At 45.3% G+C, this 17,750-nt stretch overlaps 2 protein-coding genes across 2 annotated transcripts in view; both read right to left on the minus strand.

The window, feature by feature from the left end:
• LOC142465288 (uncharacterized) overlaps positions 1–17,750 on the minus strand; it is a 446,439-nt gene that overhangs the window by 91,991 nt on the left and 336,698 nt on the right.
• The window catches only part of LOC142465285 (uncharacterized), a 40,551-nt gene that overhangs the window by 20,365 nt on the left and 2,436 nt on the right, over positions 1–17,750 (minus strand). The window contains 4 exon segments of the mRNA XM_075569304.1: positions 337–460; positions 1,120–1,323; positions 2,053–2,281; positions 6,798–6,856. Coding sequence (XP_075425419.1) covers positions 337–460; positions 1,120–1,323; positions 2,053–2,281; positions 6,798–6,799 — 559 coding nt within the window. The 5' untranslated portion in view covers positions 6,800–6,856.

The raw sequence follows: 17,750 nt of genomic DNA on the forward strand, positions 1-17,750 counted from the left end.
TGTTCTACTGTACCGCAGGTGTTTCTGTCGGTCATGTGGTGCGTTCATGTGCTTATCTATTCCGTGGACGCCTGTTGCCTGCCCGCACTGTTTTAAGGGCTTCTGCAACTGAGCATTATGAATAGGGAACGTTGAGAGAAAAAATGTTGGGAACCTCTGCTCTAAAATATCCCGTCCTGAGTGACAAAGATGAACCTCTGTTTCTGGCTCTGTAACTTGTTTCTTGTTCCTGACATAAAGCTCACAACAAAAACACAAAGTGTAACTTGAGCTCCTGTTTGCTGGATCCAAACATGACTGACATCTCTATTAGAATAACAGAAAACCTCCTCTTACCCAGTGAGCTGAGGATCTGCTGATTCTCCATCATCACGTCCTTGTAACGCTCCTTGTGTCCTTCTAAATACTCCCACTCCTCCATGGAGAAATACACAGCAACATCATCACACTTTATAGGTACCTGAAACACAGAGAATCCCCCACTCAGTATCCAGATATAATAATTGGTCCTGTAAGAATCTTTTCCCTATGGAAAGCCAGGTGAGCAACGCAGAGAGGAGAATACAGATACATAGAACAGTTTGCTCAAGAGAAGGCTGAATGAAGACAGAAAGGTGGTAATATCTAACGGCAGAAATACAGAACTGCGCTACACAATATGAACCAACCAAATTAAATTAAAGGATATACATAAAATCACCGTCTATACAAAAATGATCAAAATTCTCCCTGCAGCTGGCCCAGACTCTCACCCAGAGAGAATAAGTCAAAATTGGATAGCAAAACGACCTATAGCGCACAGGAGAGAAAAGAAACAAAAACAAAACATTGTGTAATCTGTAAACCCTGATTGGATACTCCTGCTATAAAGAATGCACTTACAGGATACCAATTCAAATGGAGCAAAAGCAGATGGTCTCAGCTCGGTGTCCTGGTAACAGATCCACGCTTCCAATCTTCTGCTATGCTCCCAGAGTGAACATGATGAGAAGGGATAAGGAAACTAAAAGCAGATAGAGAGACAGCGCTCTCAAGTACAAAACAATTTATTCAACTTCAGCTATACGTCGTTTTGCTATCCAATTTTGGTAATATCTAACGCTGCCCAGCAGCCCTCACCTCTCCAGTCAGCAGGTGAATGATGATGTTGGTGTGTTCCAGGATCTTCTCAGACAGCAGCTTCTTGTCATTGTTTCTCTCATGTATCAGGGAGTTAGTTGGATTCTCCATGATGGGTCCCTGGGTCCTGCAGAATATTTCTGGCACACGGGGACTGCTGCTGTCTGTGACATGCTCACCGTGCTTCTTCACAATAATATAATCCTACATATAGAGACAGTAATAAATATCACTGTGCAGAGCAAGAGACAACAGTTGATATGTCTCATGTTCCTGCAGATTTGTTGATTTGCAGCAAGAGGGACACGTCTCTTGTTAACCGCTCTATACCCAATCTATTCACTGCCCTCCCCACCAATTCTGACTATTGTATCACTCATACGCCTGCACCAAACTCACTGACTCCCCTGTGCCTATATGATCACAAAATCATGGATTGTACAAATATCACATTAAAAAGTATATGTAATTATTACAGGACTTCTGACTGTGGATATTACAGAATAATGTAGCACAGACACAAAACATCCAAAATATTATATATATATATATATATATTTATATATATATATATATATAATAGATAGATAGATAGATAGATAGATAGATAGATATTGGGCCTGGGATCTCCGTCTGCACAAACATGTCTCTTCCTGGATCCAAGTGCATTCAATGACAGGGTTAATACCCTCTGCTATAATACATCCATCTCCGACTCTGTGCTCTCCTGCTGCCCAATCGCGTGTCCTTATGTGGTCCTGGACTCTCTATATAACCAAACACATTGCCTGCCATTGGTTTCTTGCTTTCTCCAATTACATGTGTCCCTGGATATTGCTTCTCAAGTACCTCCCATACTAACGCTCTGCAGGTCCCTGTTGTAGTGAAGGAGATAAGAGTGGTGTCATTATGACTTTCTCCAGCAGCCCTCACCTCTCCAGTCAACAGGTAGATAATCTCCAGGGTGTGATCCAAGATCCTCTCAGTCGTCTGCTTCTTGTCCATGTTCATCATCAGTGAGTTAGTCAGATGCACCAAGAATGGGCTCTGGTTCCTGTGGAAGTGTTTAACCGCGTGGTGACCTCTGCAGTGAGTGATAAATATTGTACTTCCTTCACAGTAATATCTTCCTACACATGGAGAGACGGATGTATATGTGACCCTGCAGTGACAAGAAAGGATCAAATTAAATTAGTGTCCTTTCTGTCTGTGTCACCCTGCAGTGGGAGGGACGGATGTGAGGGGCTGTGGCTCCTGTCTGGGTCACCCTGCAGTGGGAGGGACAGCGTTGATCCTAAATTATACATTGTTACATATAACTTTTTCAGTCCTTCTAGCATCTGTCCTTTATCAGTATATATTTCATGGAAGCGTTTTGCACATGTAACGGGTATTCCCCCACCCCCAATTGCAGATAGAGTGCCTGTCAGGGGGAACCTATATGTTACCAGGTGTGGTGCAATACCTGTTGGCTCACAGGAGGCCTGAGCCTCCGCCAGTGAGAGTCTGGGGTGAATCCTCTGGAATGATCTTACGTACAGCGCCTCCACCTGTGTAGCGCCTCTAGGAGTGTAGAATGTCCCCTACGCAGGACCCACATATATGAACCACATACACCAAAGATATATATATTATATATATTGTATTGTATTGTATGTCTTTATTTATATAGCGCCATTAATGTACATAGCGCTTCACAGTAGTAATACATGTGGTAATCAAATAAATTATTTATTTATTATTTATTTATAAAATATTTTACCAGGAAGTAATACATTGAGAGTTACCTCTCGTTTTCAAGTATGTCCTGGGCACAGATTAAAACAAATAATACATGGTTACAAGTACAGTTACATAAATGAACAGGGTATACATTATATACAAGACATTGCGTGCACAGTTAAAGAAAATATATATTATGAGCGTATGAAACAGTTACAGACCAGATTAAAATGTGAGACAGCCTTAGATTTGAAAGAACTTAAACTGGTGGTGGATGTGAGAGTCTCTGGTAGGTTGTTCCAGTTTTGGGGTGCACGGAAGGAGAAGGAGGAACGTCCAGATACTTTGTTGAGCCTTGGGACCATGAATAGTCTTTTGGAGTCTGATCTCAGGTGATAGGTGCTGCATGTGGTAGGGGTGAGGAGCTTGTTCAGGTAGCTGGGTAGCTTGCCCAGAAAGTATTTGAGGGTGAGACAGGAAAGGTGAACTTTGAGCCTAGACTCTAGTGATGACCAATCTAGTTCTTTGAGCATTTCGCAGTGATGTGTGTTGTAGTTGCATTGGAGAACAAAACGACAAATTGAATTGTAGAGGGTGTCAAGTTTGCTAAGGTGGGTTTGAGGAGCCGAGCCATCTACTATGTCTCCATAGTCAATAATTGGCATTAGCATCTGCTGTGCAATACGCTTTCTGACCAGGAAACTTAGGGAGGATTTGTTCCTGTAAAGTACCCCTAGTTTGGCATAGGTCTTGGTTGTCAGGGTATCAATGTGCATCCCGAATGTTAAGTGGGAGTCAAACCATAAGCCCAGGTATTTAAAACTAGTGACAGGTGTTAGGGTGGTGTTAGCGTTGGTTCTAATCAGGAGCTCAGTCACTGGAAGCTTTACAAATTTAGTCTTGGTCCCAAATACCATTGTTACAGTCTTGTCAGTGTTTAAAAACAGTTTGTTTTGGGAAATCCAGTTTTCGAGTCTCAAAAAGTCAGACTGAAGTATGTGTTGAAGGTAAGAGAGGCTATGGCTGTGTGCATATAGGATTGTGTCATCTGCATACATGTGTATTGAGGCTATCTTTCAAGCTGTGGGAAGATCATTAATGAACACTGAGAAGAGTAGGGGCCCCAGAACAGAGCCTTGCGGGACACCACAGGTGATATCCAGGGGGTTGGAGTTAGAGCCTGAGATGGACACATGTTGGGATCTTCCTGATAGGTAGGACTGAAACCAGTTTAAAGCATGTTTCCCTATTCCAGAGCTCTGGAGTTTGTTAAGCAGGATAACATGATCAACTGTGTCAAAAGCCTTTGCAAAATCTAGGAATTCTGCACGAGTGAGTTGTCCCCGTTCCATTCCACACTGGATTTCATTGCAAACTTTTAGCAGGGTAGTTACTTTGGAGTGTTTGGGACGAAACCCAGACTGGAATTGGCTAGGGAAATTTGTCTTGGTGTAGAAATCGCTTAATTGGGAGTGGACACATTTTTCCATTACTTTGGATAGAATTGGGAGAAGTGAGATTGGCCTGTAGTTTGAGACAGTGTTTTTGTCCCCACTTTTGAAGATTGGGACAACTCTGGCAGTTTTCCAGGTCTTAGGGATATGGCCTGCAGACAGGATAGAGTTGACTATGGACGCAATTGGTTTGGCAATGGCTGGGGCACCAAGTCGTAGGAACCTAGATTGTAGTAAGTCGGGTCCACATTGGCTGCTTAGTTTTAGTTTGAGGAGCGCTTGTGTAATCTCCTCTTCAGATACTGGGCTAAATTGAAAATTGTGGGCAGTGTTGGGAGGGGGTGGGACTGTAGGGATACTCCCAGGATGAGATTCATGTTTGGGGTTTGTGCTGCGTTTCGCTAATAAGTTAGTGGCACACCCCACAAAGTAATCATTGAATGCATTTGCAATGTCAGTGGGGTTTGTCAGAGTAATATCCCCCTTAGTGATATTACTTGGTTGTTGATGGTTAGGAGGCTGGAATATATTGTTGATAACCTTCCAGAAGTTAGCTGGGTTTGATGTATTTTGGTGGAGATTGTCAGAGTAATATTGTGCTTTTGCATGCCTTGTTTGCCTTGTGCACATGTTCCGCATGCATCTGTAGTGATTGAGATCCTTGGTAGTGCCAGTTACTTTGTAGCTTTTCCACAAGGCATCCCTGAACTGGTAGAGTGCTATAAGGTCAGGTGTAACCCATGGAAGGTGGGCCCCCCGTACCCTTATTTTGCGTAGTGGAGCATGGGTATCGCAGAGTTTTAAGAACTCGGATTGGAAATAGTCGAGCGCAGAATCGGGGTCGGGAATTAAATCGATTCTGTGCCATGGGCAGTTGGTAAGGTCATCCAGAAACTGTTGTGGGTTAAAGTTTTTAAATGTTCTAGTGAGGAGAACTTTAGGGCTTGAATGGGGCGGTTTAATTTTCCTTACACAGTACACTATTGCATGGTCACTGAAAATATCAGGAAGGATGCCAGAGGATTGGATTCTGCTGGGGTTTGAGGAGAGAATCCAGTCTAGCAAGGAATGGTTATGCGATTTCAGGTTTATCCGTGTGGGTTGGGAAATGAGTTGCGATAGGTTAAGTGACTTGAGTTGTATCTGGATTTTGTGGTTTTTAGGGTCAAGCCAATTGAAGTTGAAATCCCCTAGAACTATCAACTCACTCTTCTCATTCAGAGAGGAAATGGAGCCAAGAAATTGGGTGATATCAGTCAAGGATTGTAGAGGGGCTTTAGGGGGGCGGTAGATGCCAGCAAGCAAGATGGGCTTAGAAAAGGGGAGGCAGATTTTGCCAACTAGAGTTTCAGAAGAGGGTGGACTTGGTGGGCAATTTAACAGTGTAAATTGTAAGGTGTCTACAATATAAAATAACACCCCTCCTCCTCTCTTTGACCTATCTCTCCTAAAAATGGAGTATCCCTGAATGGCGATATTTGCATCAGGGGTTTTAGGGGATAGCCATGTTTCTGTAAGAACGATGGCTTTGGGTTTATGCATAAGGCACCATGCCCTTAGTTCATCCAGTTTGGTCAGCAGGCTCCGGATGTTTATATGGGCAAAAGATAGCCCTTTTTGGAATTTAAAGGTGGAATTCTCAGGGGCATGGGACAGAGCTGAAATGGGAGGACCTGGGTTAGTTTCAATATCACCTGCTAAAGAGAGTAATAGTATGAGTAGAAATTTGGGTAGTTGTTTGCAAGTAGTAAATTTGTGGTGTTTTCCATTAGAGTGAGCAGTGGTTGGTGTGCTGGTTTTTAGAGTTCTCCACCAACATTCAGTAGATAGTGCAAGGCTTTTGAGTAGTCCAGGGTGTATGGTGATGTTGGGTGTGGGCCAGGATGGAGGAGTTTGTAGTGGATAGAGGGAGTAACATCTCCATGAGGCCAGGAGAAAGAAAAAAGTTAAAATACATAGCAGGTTCATGATGCCAGAGGTAGGCAGTGCTGCAAGGAGCTGTTGTGAGCAGAGTGAGTGTGAGCAGACTAACAGCAGGTGTGTGCCTGTTCCTTGTCAAATGTTTAGCTGTATTGCAATGCTAGAGTCAGTTCAGGGTTTCAGTGTATTGTACAGTCAGTTTTGGGAGAGACTGCAGTAAATAAGTTTTAAAGGGGTGGGGGGTTGAAATAGGCAGGTTAGCAAGCTTGGGATCATAGTGTTATCTGAATAGCTTACCGTTTGTTGTCTTGAGTTTAAGAGTTTGCAGAAAGAAGCAGTCCCCAGTCACCTCTAGTCAAACTGTAGTCTAACTGTATTTATCACTTAAAAAGCTCACTTTAAATGCCTCACTGCCTAATGCAGTTCCTGCAAAGATGCAGGAAAGGTGTTTGTTATATACAGCTAAAACAGTCACATGACCCTCCCCCTCCCCAATCAGTCAGCTTGTTCCATTTGGTCAATTAACAGCAGAGTTAAGAGGAAAAAAAAAAAATCTTTTTAAATTCAAACATACTAACTTACATCAATTCTACAAGGCCAGATTCAGTCTTTTACACAGGGTTTCAACATCAGGAACATACCTGTGAAGAGAATTCAATTAGATCCATGTCATATCAGCTGAGGTTATTGGTTATTGGTCTTGCATGAAGAAAGTGAGTATATTAACTATATATATATTAACTGTAGTCTAACTGTATTTATCACTTAAAAACCTCACTTTAAATGCCTCACTGTCTAATGCCTAATGCAGTTAATATATAACAGATAATATAAATAACAGATCATGGGAATAAGTGCTTCAGACATAAAAGTAACATTAAGGAAGAGGAGTCCCTGCCCCGAGGAGCTTACAGTCTAATTGGTAGGTAGGGAGAACGTACAGAGACAGTAGGAGGAAGTTCTGGTAAGTGCGTCTGCAGGGGGCCAAGCTTTATGTATCGTGTTCAGAATATCCACAGTGCTATTCATATTCTTCTTTAAGCAAGTGTGTCTTAAGTTGGGTCTTAAAGGTGGATAGAGAGGGTGCTAGTCGGGTACTGAGAGGAAGGGCATTCAGTGAAAAAGGTTTAAGGCGGGAGAGGGCTTTAGATACAAAGGGGGTAGAAAGAAGACATCCTTGAGCAGAATGCAAGAGTCGGGATGGTGCATAGCGAGAAATTAGGGCAGAGATGTAAGGAGGGGCAGAAGAGTGTAAAGCTTTAAAAGTGAGGAGAAGAATGGAGTGTGAGATGCAGGATTTGATCGGAAGCCAGGAGAGGGATTTCATGAGGGGAGATGCTGAGACAGATCTAGGAAAGAGTAGAGTGATTCTGGCAGCAGCATTTAGGATAGATTGTAGGGGAGACAGGTGAGAGGCAGGAAGGCCGGACAGCAGGAGGTTACAGTAATCAAGACGGGAGAGAATGAGGGCCTGAGTCAGAGTTATATATATATATATATATATATATAAAACAGTTTATTATATGGACAAATAACATAACACAACATAACCGTAACATTATCAGCATAAGTGTAATAGGCACACCTACCCATCACCTCGCAGGGCCGTTATACCACACTTTATATCAATAGTCCCACAATACCACAAGTGAGTGACTGTTGGTAAAGTTGGTGCACGTGATTACTTGACTGTATCTGCCCGGGCTGCAGCACCCGGGTACAGCAAAACAACCGAAGAGGACCCACCTGTGTCCAGCGCTGAAGTCTCCACAGCTGGCGTCCTCTGTCAAACAGGATAGTCCCACCACACAGATATTCTCTTATCTGTAGTGAGATAGGTCTGGTCTCACTGATCACTAGCTGTGTCCCTGACTAACTAATCTAACTGCTACAAGGGCAAGTCACTAACTGCAGGGGTGTCCCTACAATTACCACAAATTGGAGGTAAGTTGGGCCTAGCTGGGGCCTAGGGGGAAACCTGGCCTAGTGTGTAGGAGCACTGCTCCCTACACACACACTACCTTCCCTTATCTTATCCCAGCACCAACTGACTCTTCCTGTCTGCACACAACATTGTGAGGGAGTGGCTCAGTAAGTAAAGACACTGACTGGCACTGAGTTTGAAGCAGGGGAGCCTGGTTCAATTCCCGGTGTCAACTCCTTGTGACCTTGGGCAAGTCACTTTATCTCCCTGTAACTCAGGCACCAAAAACATAGATTGTATGCTCCACGGGGCAGGGACTTATGCCTGCAAAAATGTCTCTGTAAAGCGCTATGTAAAACTAGCAGCGCTATACAAGAACATGCTATTATTACCATCTTCTCCAGCAGGAGAAGCTGCAAGCCTTATTGGCTGACTAGGGCCCCCTGACCTGCCTACCTCTGGGCCTGCTGGGAATTTTGGTGCCCTGTGAGGCTCTCATTGGGGCCACGTGCGCTATGTCTGCCGCGCCTGCACGATGCTAAAATGCCACTGCTCAGGCTCTTCATGTAATGGCCGCCGCTTATGCGTCTGCGCGATGCCCTGTACATGCGCGACTCTCCACGCCAACCCTAACATGGCCGCCGGACACCTTCTGCGCATGGGCAAACACAAACATGGCGGCGCCCTGTCAATGATGTCGCCGGGAAAGCCCGGCGACGCGCTCACCCCCGCAGCAGCACACACATCAGGAGGAAAGAAACCGGGAGACAGGGGGACCGGAGGGACACTGGCTACACACAATAATTCTTGCTCTATCTCCAGCACTTTATAACGTGCTTATCTTCTTCATTGAATACCATTTTGTAACTATGAGGTCATCACACCATCACCAATGCTAAAGAATATTTATTATATTCTTAAATATAATCATCTAATATGACCGACCTATAAATGCTCACATTACATTTTCATGAAAATTGTGATTTTTTCTCTCCAAGATATGATGAAAAATAAAAGGGTCCCATTTATTCTGAACAGTGTGTGTGTATATATATATAAAGTGTTCGACAAACATATACATTTGCTCGCCCCGGGCGAGTGGATTTAACCCCCGGGCGAGTAAATATTGGCCCAAGCAGCACACGTTTGGTACTAGGTGGCGAGTAGATTTTTTTGTGTGGCGAGTAGATTTTTTTGTGTGGCGAGTAGATTTTTTGGTGATTTGCCAACCACTGTGTATATATATATATTACTGACACTAGCGAACTCTCTTCCCATGAGCGCTAAAGGCCATGTATGTACATACTGTGCTATATGTATGCACACACAGCTATCTCTCACACATACTAATACTCCTTATTTTTCCATCCCTATACACCAATAGGGACCACATAGTGTCCACACACACTTTTAGTTGTGCTACAAACTCTCACATTTCCACACCCACCCACACCATTTATATCCCCTCTCACTCCACACACACCTTGTGTAGAGCACTGTTTATACTGTGGGCTCTCCATTCATTTTTATTCACACTGATACACATACACACTCTTTCTTCACTTGCTTTCAGTTACCCTTTGACACCTCCAGCCATAAATCTCATCCACACCGGGGGAAGGACCAGCACAGATAACATTCCAAGAGACACTGTTTTTAAGTAATCCTTGCTTCATTCATTGTAACATCGCCGGAAGAAGAGATCAGTGTATCTCGAAAGCTCGCACAAATAAAAGCATTTCGTTAGCCACAGAACGGTATCATCTATTTATTTTTTGATTTTATATATATATATATATATATGTGTATGTATATATGTGTGTATGTATATATGTACACTTCAAGCTGCCGATAGATGTCAGTCTAGCGTGGATGACTACGCAGTATTGAGGCTGATCTGGGCATTCATCGCCAACCAATAGGAGAGCGCATATAAGATTTACACAGCATCGAGGTTGGTCGGGACGGAAGGTAACATCTCCTTCCTATCGTCTTCCAGCAAGAAAAGTCTGCAATTTAGGGATTTCCCTTTTCACTTATCCGGAGAACAGCGATAGAACTGGGGTCTTTATGTTTGGGATTACATTTGGGTAAAGAGAATATCTTGCAGGTTAGTCCCCTGTATCTCTCCTCTCCAAATGGACTGAGAGTATTATCAATTACTGAACTGGCTAGTACCATGTACATTCAATGCCCTTCTCCAACAGGAGTTAGAAAATGTTTTATTCCATCACTGGTAGTATTTGGAATTCTGACCATTTAGTTATTTTTTTTTTAAATTTTCTTTTTTCCTTTATTGGCATCTTGCAAGGTACATACATGTGGAAAATACAGATAACAATCACAGCTTAGTAAATGATTATAGGTCATAGGCACATGACAGTGAAGTATTTTGAGACGCTCAATAAACCTTATTTTTCCCCCCCTATTTTAGTAGTAAAAAGATGGGGGACAACGAGGATCGGGTGGATAGTTGGGAAGGACATGGGGATGAAGAGGGGAGGGGGAGGGGGGGGAGAAGAGAGATGGAGCGGGGGCTGGAGTGGGTGGGACTCCTGGCCCCTCCTAGCCCGGGGGAAATTATGTCTGGACCAGTGCTTGTAGTAGAGATGGAGCGCCTGAGCCTGGCCAGGGTTCCCAGGTTTAATAAAACTGAGGCATTCTCTGCTTCAGCATGGCTGTCAGTCTCTCCATGTTCATGACCATATCTATTCTCTTTATGACTGTTCTTCTGGAGGGGGCTTTTATTTGTTTCCAGGCCGCCGCTATACAGCACCTAGCAGCCGTTAGGATCGCTGAGGTCAGTCTGGCCACTGGGGCAGGGGAGGTCTTCAATTGGTCTTCCCAGCACGTAGGTCAGAGGGTCCAGGGGGACCTCCAGTCCCAGGGTTTCGATAAAGAGACTCTGGATCCTGGTCCAGAACCTCTGGATCTCTGGGCATGCCCACCAAATATGGGGCATGTCCCCCCCTTTGACCATATCCTCTCCAGCACACATCTGTGGTGCCTGGGAAGATCTGGCTCAGTCTACTCGGGGTCAAGTACCATTGGAATAGGATTTTATATATATTTTCTTTGGTGATTGAGCAAATTGACGTTTTGGTGGCAGCTTCCCAGATATCCTCCCAGACCTCCATATCTATTGGGACGTTTAAATCTGCGCTCCATTTTTGCATATATGTATGTGAGGGTGGGGGGTGGGAGGCCTCTATAGTTCTATAGATTTCAGAGATTAATCCTCTTTGGTATTCCCCCTTTAGACAGAGGGTTCCGAATCTGGTGCGTACTGGGAATTTATGGTTTGGTGATAGGGCTTGCAGGAAGTGCCTTATCTGCAGGTATTTGAAGATGGGGAGGCCCGGGGAGGAGAATTTATTTGCGAGTTCTTGGAAGGACAGAACCTCATCGCCTTCCAGCAGATCCGCAACCACTTTGATGTTGAGATCCTGAAATTGACCAAATTGGGTACGGGAGCACCCGGGTGGGAAGTCCGGGTTCCCGAAGATGGGGGTGAGTTGTGAGGGGGATGAAGCTAGGCCATGTTTCCCTTTGGTTTTAGTCCAAGTAGACCACGTGCACCTCATAGCCCCAAGCTCAAATCTCAGGGGCCTCCTTTCTTTGTGAGCCTGAGACCATAGTAAGGCCGGGAGGGGGGTGGGGGCCATGTGGTGGGTTTCTATCTCCAACCAATAGTTGGAGGTCGGAGGATTATTCCAGACCACCGCCTGCCTTAGCTGGGCCGCCTGGTAATATCTAACCACATCCGGGGCCCCCAAACCCCCTCTCGTCCTTGAAGCCAGTAGCACCGATCTCGGCACCCTTGGTCTGCGCTGCCTCCATATAAAACGGAGGATGTGAGCCTGCATATTCCGAAGCTCCACTAGCGGGACTGGGACTGGGAGGGTTTGAAAATAATAAAGTAAGCAGGGGAGGATGTTCATTTTAGTGGACACAATTCTTCCAAACCACGAGATCTGGTGGGTATGCCAAGTCTCCAGGTCTCTTTTGATCTGGCGGAAGAGGGGGGGGGGGGGGGTAATTAGCTTGATATAGCGAGCTGTATGAGCTGGCTATTTTTATTCCTAAATATTTAATGTGGGAGTTATTCCATTTATATTTATAGTTGGCTTGCAGGAGTTTCCACGCGGGGCCTGGGAGGGAGATATTGAGCGCCTCGGACTTGTCCATATTTATTTTATAGTCGGACACAAGGCTAAATTGGTCCAACAGTTTCTGTAGATTGGGGAGGGAGGTATGTGGGTCGGCAAGGGTCAGAATGACATCGTCGGCGAAGAGGGAAATTTTATACTCCTTATCTGCAATTGGGATGCCTTTTATGCTGGGTTCGGCTCTGACCCGGGCTGCCAATGATTCTATCGATATGGCAAATAGTAAGGGGGATAGAGGACAACCCTGTCTAGTTCCATTTTTGATTGTTATTGGGCTTGAGTGTCCGCCCGGGAGTTTTAGGAGAGCGGTGGGGTTGTTGTAGAGGACTCGTACCCCTTCAAGGAACGGCCCTGAGAAACCGAACCGAAGCATGGTTTGGTCGAGGAAGGACCATTTGATTCGGTCAAATGCCTTTTCGGCATCAAGGCTTAGGATCACAGCTTGGAACTTGCTAAGGTGGACGTGGTCTAAGATGTCGATAATTTTACAGGTGTTGTCAGAGGCCTGTCTTCCGGACACGAAGTCCACTTGGTCTATATGAATCAATCTGGGGAGAATAGGGTTCAGTCTGTTTGCTAGGATCTTGCTGAAAAGCTTGAGGTCTGTGTTGAGTAGGGAAATCGGTCTATAGCTACCGCATTGTAGCGGATCCCTTCCTTCCTTGTGTATGATGGCAAGGTTGGCGGCCGAAATAGTACTTGGGATTGGTTCACCTTCTAAGAAGGAATTGAGCATATCAAGTAGGTTGGGGGAGAGGGATGTTGCGAACTTTTTATAATATGCGTTAGTGAATCCATCGGGGCCCGGTGTTTTAGCTATTTTGAGAGAGCTAATGGCTTGGGACAGCTCTTCCTGGGTTATTTTCTGATTAAGGAACTCGAGCTCTTCCACTGATAGGGAAGGGAGATTGCATTGGGTTAGGTATTCCGCAGCTATTTTGGCGCTGTCCTGATCCTGGTCGGGGGGGTGAAGGTTATAAAGTTCTTCTTAGAATTTTGCAAATTCCTGCGCTATTTCTTTTTCGTTATAGGATAGTTGCTGTGACGATCGTGAGGGTTTGGCCTGGGATTAACGGGGTTACCCCCCAATTGGCCACCCTCTAACCTCACCAGGGAGACCAGGGGTTAACTGGGCTGAGGCCCAGAAATGTGATTTAACCCTTGTTATAACATGAAAATGCTTATTTCCCTGTTCCCCCATGTTTTATTGTTAAATCAGTGTCTGCACCACACACACTGGGACTTAAGGGATTAATATTATATGCAGTGCTGAATAAACAGGCGCCGTCCCCTGAAAACGGGTAATTGGGGAACGGAGTGAGCCAGCACCCTGACTCGTAGTGGACAGCCTCAGCGTAAAACCCCAAGGACACCCCTATTAAAAATATAACTTTGTCATAAGGGGAACATATATTTTTGATAAAGTGCCTTGGTGAGTAAAGAAGTTTCTTGGGGGGAGGGGGGTGGGGGGGAAGGGATGTGGGTAGGTAAGGTACTGAGGGGGGGGGAGGGAGGGCGGGGAGGAGGGGTAGGGGGGGTAAGAGTGGCGGGGGGGCAGGGGGGGTAAGAGTGGCAGGAGTGGTAGGGGGGGTAAGAGTGGTGGGGGGGAGGGGGGTATTTCACCATGGTGCTTCTGGGCAAACATAGCTTCTGAGGATGTGGTGGGTTCTTGGTGGCCATCTTTAATGTGTCCCCGTGTCTGCTTGCGGCTGTCTTTAGGAAAGGAGTCGACGGTGAAGGTATGGCAAGAGGGGGTAGGTGGTCGGGGATCCTCTTCTGCTGCTGGGCAGTCTTGGGGAGTCAGTAGTAGTGAGGGGGGGGGAACCACGTCAGCCAGCTTTGATGTACTGAAGGCTCCTTAGCCGGGCTGCGTAGATGGCTGGGCCTAGCTTTCGTGTCCGGGGAATCTGCGGGGTATGTATGAGGGAGGGAGAAGGCCGTTAGGGCTCGGTGCGTGTAGGCCGCCTGGAGGGGCGCCTCAGGTCTTCTTCCGACCTGGGAGGCAGGACCATCTTAGGGGGGGGGAGCGGTTCGATCAGCAAAGTTTCTGGCTGGCTAGCCTCTCCGACGCTCGAGGGGTGTCCGAGGGGTTCGATCCTGCAGCAGTGCGAGGGGGGCGGTTGTCGCTCTGTGGTGGGGGGATCCCCAGAGCTTTGAGGAAATCCCTCGTGTCCTCATGGGCTGAGATGGTGTAGTGGCGCCCGTTGCGGAGCACCACCAGTTTAAAGGGGAACCCCCAATGGTACTTGACCCCATGGTCGCGGAGGTAGTTGGTAAGTGGTTTCATCCCTCGCCTTCTATTCACTGTCATCCTGGAGGTCGTTAAAAAGCTGAATGTCCACTCCGTCCATCTTGACGTTGCGCAGACCTCTGGCGGCCTCCATGATATGTTCTTTTGTGGAGTATGCATGCATTCTTATCACCACGTCCCTGTGTCGGTTGGGGTCTGTTGGTTTTGGGCCCAGGGTCCGGTGGGCTCGATCCATGAGGAGTTCGTGGTCGGAGAGGCCTGGCACCAGCTGTAGGAACAGTCTGCGGAGGTAAGTTTGTAGTTCCACGTGGGAGATGGCCACTGGGATGCTTCTGAGGTGGATGTTCTGTCTCCTCTCTCGGTTCTCGAGGTCTTCTAGTGCATTTTGGAGGTCGCGGATTGCTTCGCCGCATCTAGAGACTTCATTGTGGGTCTCGGCCTGAGTGTTGGTGACTCCCTCCATTTTGGCCTCGAGTTCCTCTGTTCTGTCCGTGAGGGCTCCTACATCGGCTCGAATGCTCTGCAGGGCCTTCTCCGTGTCCTCCTGCACCCCTCTTCTCATTTTGGCTATCAGGGAGTCAAAGAACTCTTTATTGAGGACAGGAGGATCTGTGTTGGGCTGTTCTTGCTGATCGCTAGGTGCCGCGTGCTCCGGCTCCTCCTCGGCGCCATCTTGTGTTCCAGGGCTTAGTTCTGCTTGGCGCGGTGCCGGGGCGAAAAACTTCGTGACCGGGTTTTGGTTTTTTTCTGACCTTTCCCCGACATCTCCCTGGTGCTGGCAGCAGGGGTGGGTGTTGAATTAAGGAGGTTTGGTTGGGGGAAATTGCTTATTCTGTTCGCTTTCGTGTGAGGGTGCCGGGAGCTCTTCTCCTAGTTAATCATGCGTGTCGACGTCACCGGAAGTCTCCCATTTAGTTATTTTTAATGGTTTGTTTTATCTTGTATCAGGTTATTTGAAAATTGGACCAAATACAGAAGTATTTACAATTCATCTGATCCCAGACACACTATCAGAGAGGGTTGGGGAGCATCAGAATATCATAACATAATTATAGGGTTCCTTAACCAAAAAAAGGTTACACAACACTGGTCAATGTATTACAATAGCTGTGTGTGTCAGTGTTACAGTGTGTCTGTGTATTACACTAGCTGCTGTATGTCAGTGTTACAGTGTGTCTGTGTATTACAATAGCTGTGGGTGTGTGTGTGTGTCACAGCGTGTCTGTGTATTACAATAGCTGTGTGTGTCAGTGTTACAGTGTCTGTGTATTACAATAGCTCTGTATGTCAGTGTCACAGTGTGTCTGTGTATTACAATAGCTCTGTATGTCAGTGTTACAGTGTGTCTGTGTATTACAATAGCTGTGTGTGTCAGTGTCACAGTGTGACTGTGTATTACAATAGCTGTGTATGTCAGTGTTACAGTGTGTCTGTGTATTACAATAGCTGTGTGTGTCAGTGTCACAGTGTGACTGTGTATTACAATAGCTGTGTATGTCAGTGTCACAGCGTGTCTGTGTATTACAATAGCTCTGTATGTCAGTGTTACAGTGTGCCTGTGTATTACAATAGCTGCTGTATGTCAGTGTTACAGTGTGTCTGTATATTACAATAGCTGCTGTGTGTCAGTGTTACAGTGTGTCTGTATTACAATAGCTGTGTGTGTCAGTGTTACAGTGTGTCTGTATTACAATAGCTGTGTGTGTCAGTGTTACAATGTCTGTGTATTACAATAGCTGTGTGTGTCAGTGTTACAGTGTGTCTGTGTATTACAATAGCTGCTATATGTCAGTGTTACAGTGTGTCTGTGTATTACAATAGCTGCTGTGTGTCAGTGTTACAGTGTGTCTGTATTACAATAGCCTTGTGTGTCAGTGTTACAGTGTGTCTGTATTACAATAGCTGTGTGTCAGTGTTACAGTTTGCCTGTGTATTACAATGGCTGTGTGTGTCAGTGTTAGTGTGCCTGTCTATTACAATAGCTGTATATGTCAGTGTTACAGTGTGCCTGTGTATTACAATAGCTTTTGTGTGTCAGTGTTACAGTGTGCCTGTGTATTACAATAGCTGTGTGTGTCAGTCTTACAGTGTGTGTGTATTACAATAGCTGTGTGTGTCAGTGTTACAGTGTGTGTCTGTGTATTACAATAGCTGTATATGTCAGTGTTAGTGTGTGTCTGTGTATTACAATAGCTGTATATGTCAGTGTTACAGTGTGTGTGTATTACAATAGCTGTGTGTGTCAGTGTTACAGTGTGTCTGTATTACAATAGCTGTGTGTGTCAGTGTTACAGTGTGTCTGTGTATTACAATAGCTGTGTGTGTCAGTGTTAGAGTGTGTCTGTGTATTACAATAGCTGTATATGTCAGTGTTAGTGTGTGTCTGTGTATTACAATAGCTGTATATGTCAGTGTTACAGTGTGTGTGTATTACAATAGCTGTGTGTGTCAGTGTTACAGTGTGTCTGTATTACAATAGCTGTGTGTGTCAGTGTTACAGTGTGTCTGTGTATTACAATAGCTGTGTGTGTCAGTGTTACAGTGTGTCTGTGTATTACAATAGCTGTGTGTGTCAGTGTTAGAGTGTGTCTGTGTATTACAATAGCTGTGTGTGTCAGTGTTACAGTGTGTCTGTGTATTACAATAGCTGCTGTGTGTCAGTGTTACAGTGTGTGTGTATTACAATAGCAGTGTGTGTCAGTGTTACAGTGTGTCAGTGTTAGTGTGTGTGTATTAACATAGCTGTGTATGTCAGTGTTACAGTGTGTGCCTGTGTATTACAATAGCTGTGTGTGTCAGTGTTACAGTGTGTGCCTGTGTATTACAATAGCTGTGTGTGTCAGTGTTACAGTGTGTCTGTGTATTACAATAGCTGTGTGTGTCAGTGTTACAGTGTTACTGTGTATTACAATAGCTGTGTGTTACAGTGTGTCTGTGTATTACAATTGCTGTATGTCAGTGTTACAGTGCCTGTGTATTACAATAGCTGTGAGTGTGTCTGTGTGTCTGTGTATTACAATAGCTGTGTGTGTCAGTGTTACAGTGTGTCTGTGTATTACAATAGCTGTGTGTGTGGGTGTTACAGTGTGCCTGTGTATTACAATAGCTGTGTGTGTCAGTGTTACAGTGTGTCTGTGTATTACAATAGCTGTGTGTGTCAGTGTTACAGTGTGTCTGTGTATTACAATAGC

Source organism: Ascaphus truei, chromosome 13 (genome assembly GCF_040206685.1).
Source record: "Ascaphus truei isolate aAscTru1 chromosome 13, aAscTru1.hap1, whole genome shotgun sequence".
NCBI classification, from domain to species: domain Eukaryota; kingdom Metazoa; phylum Chordata; class Amphibia; order Anura; family Ascaphidae; genus Ascaphus; species Ascaphus truei.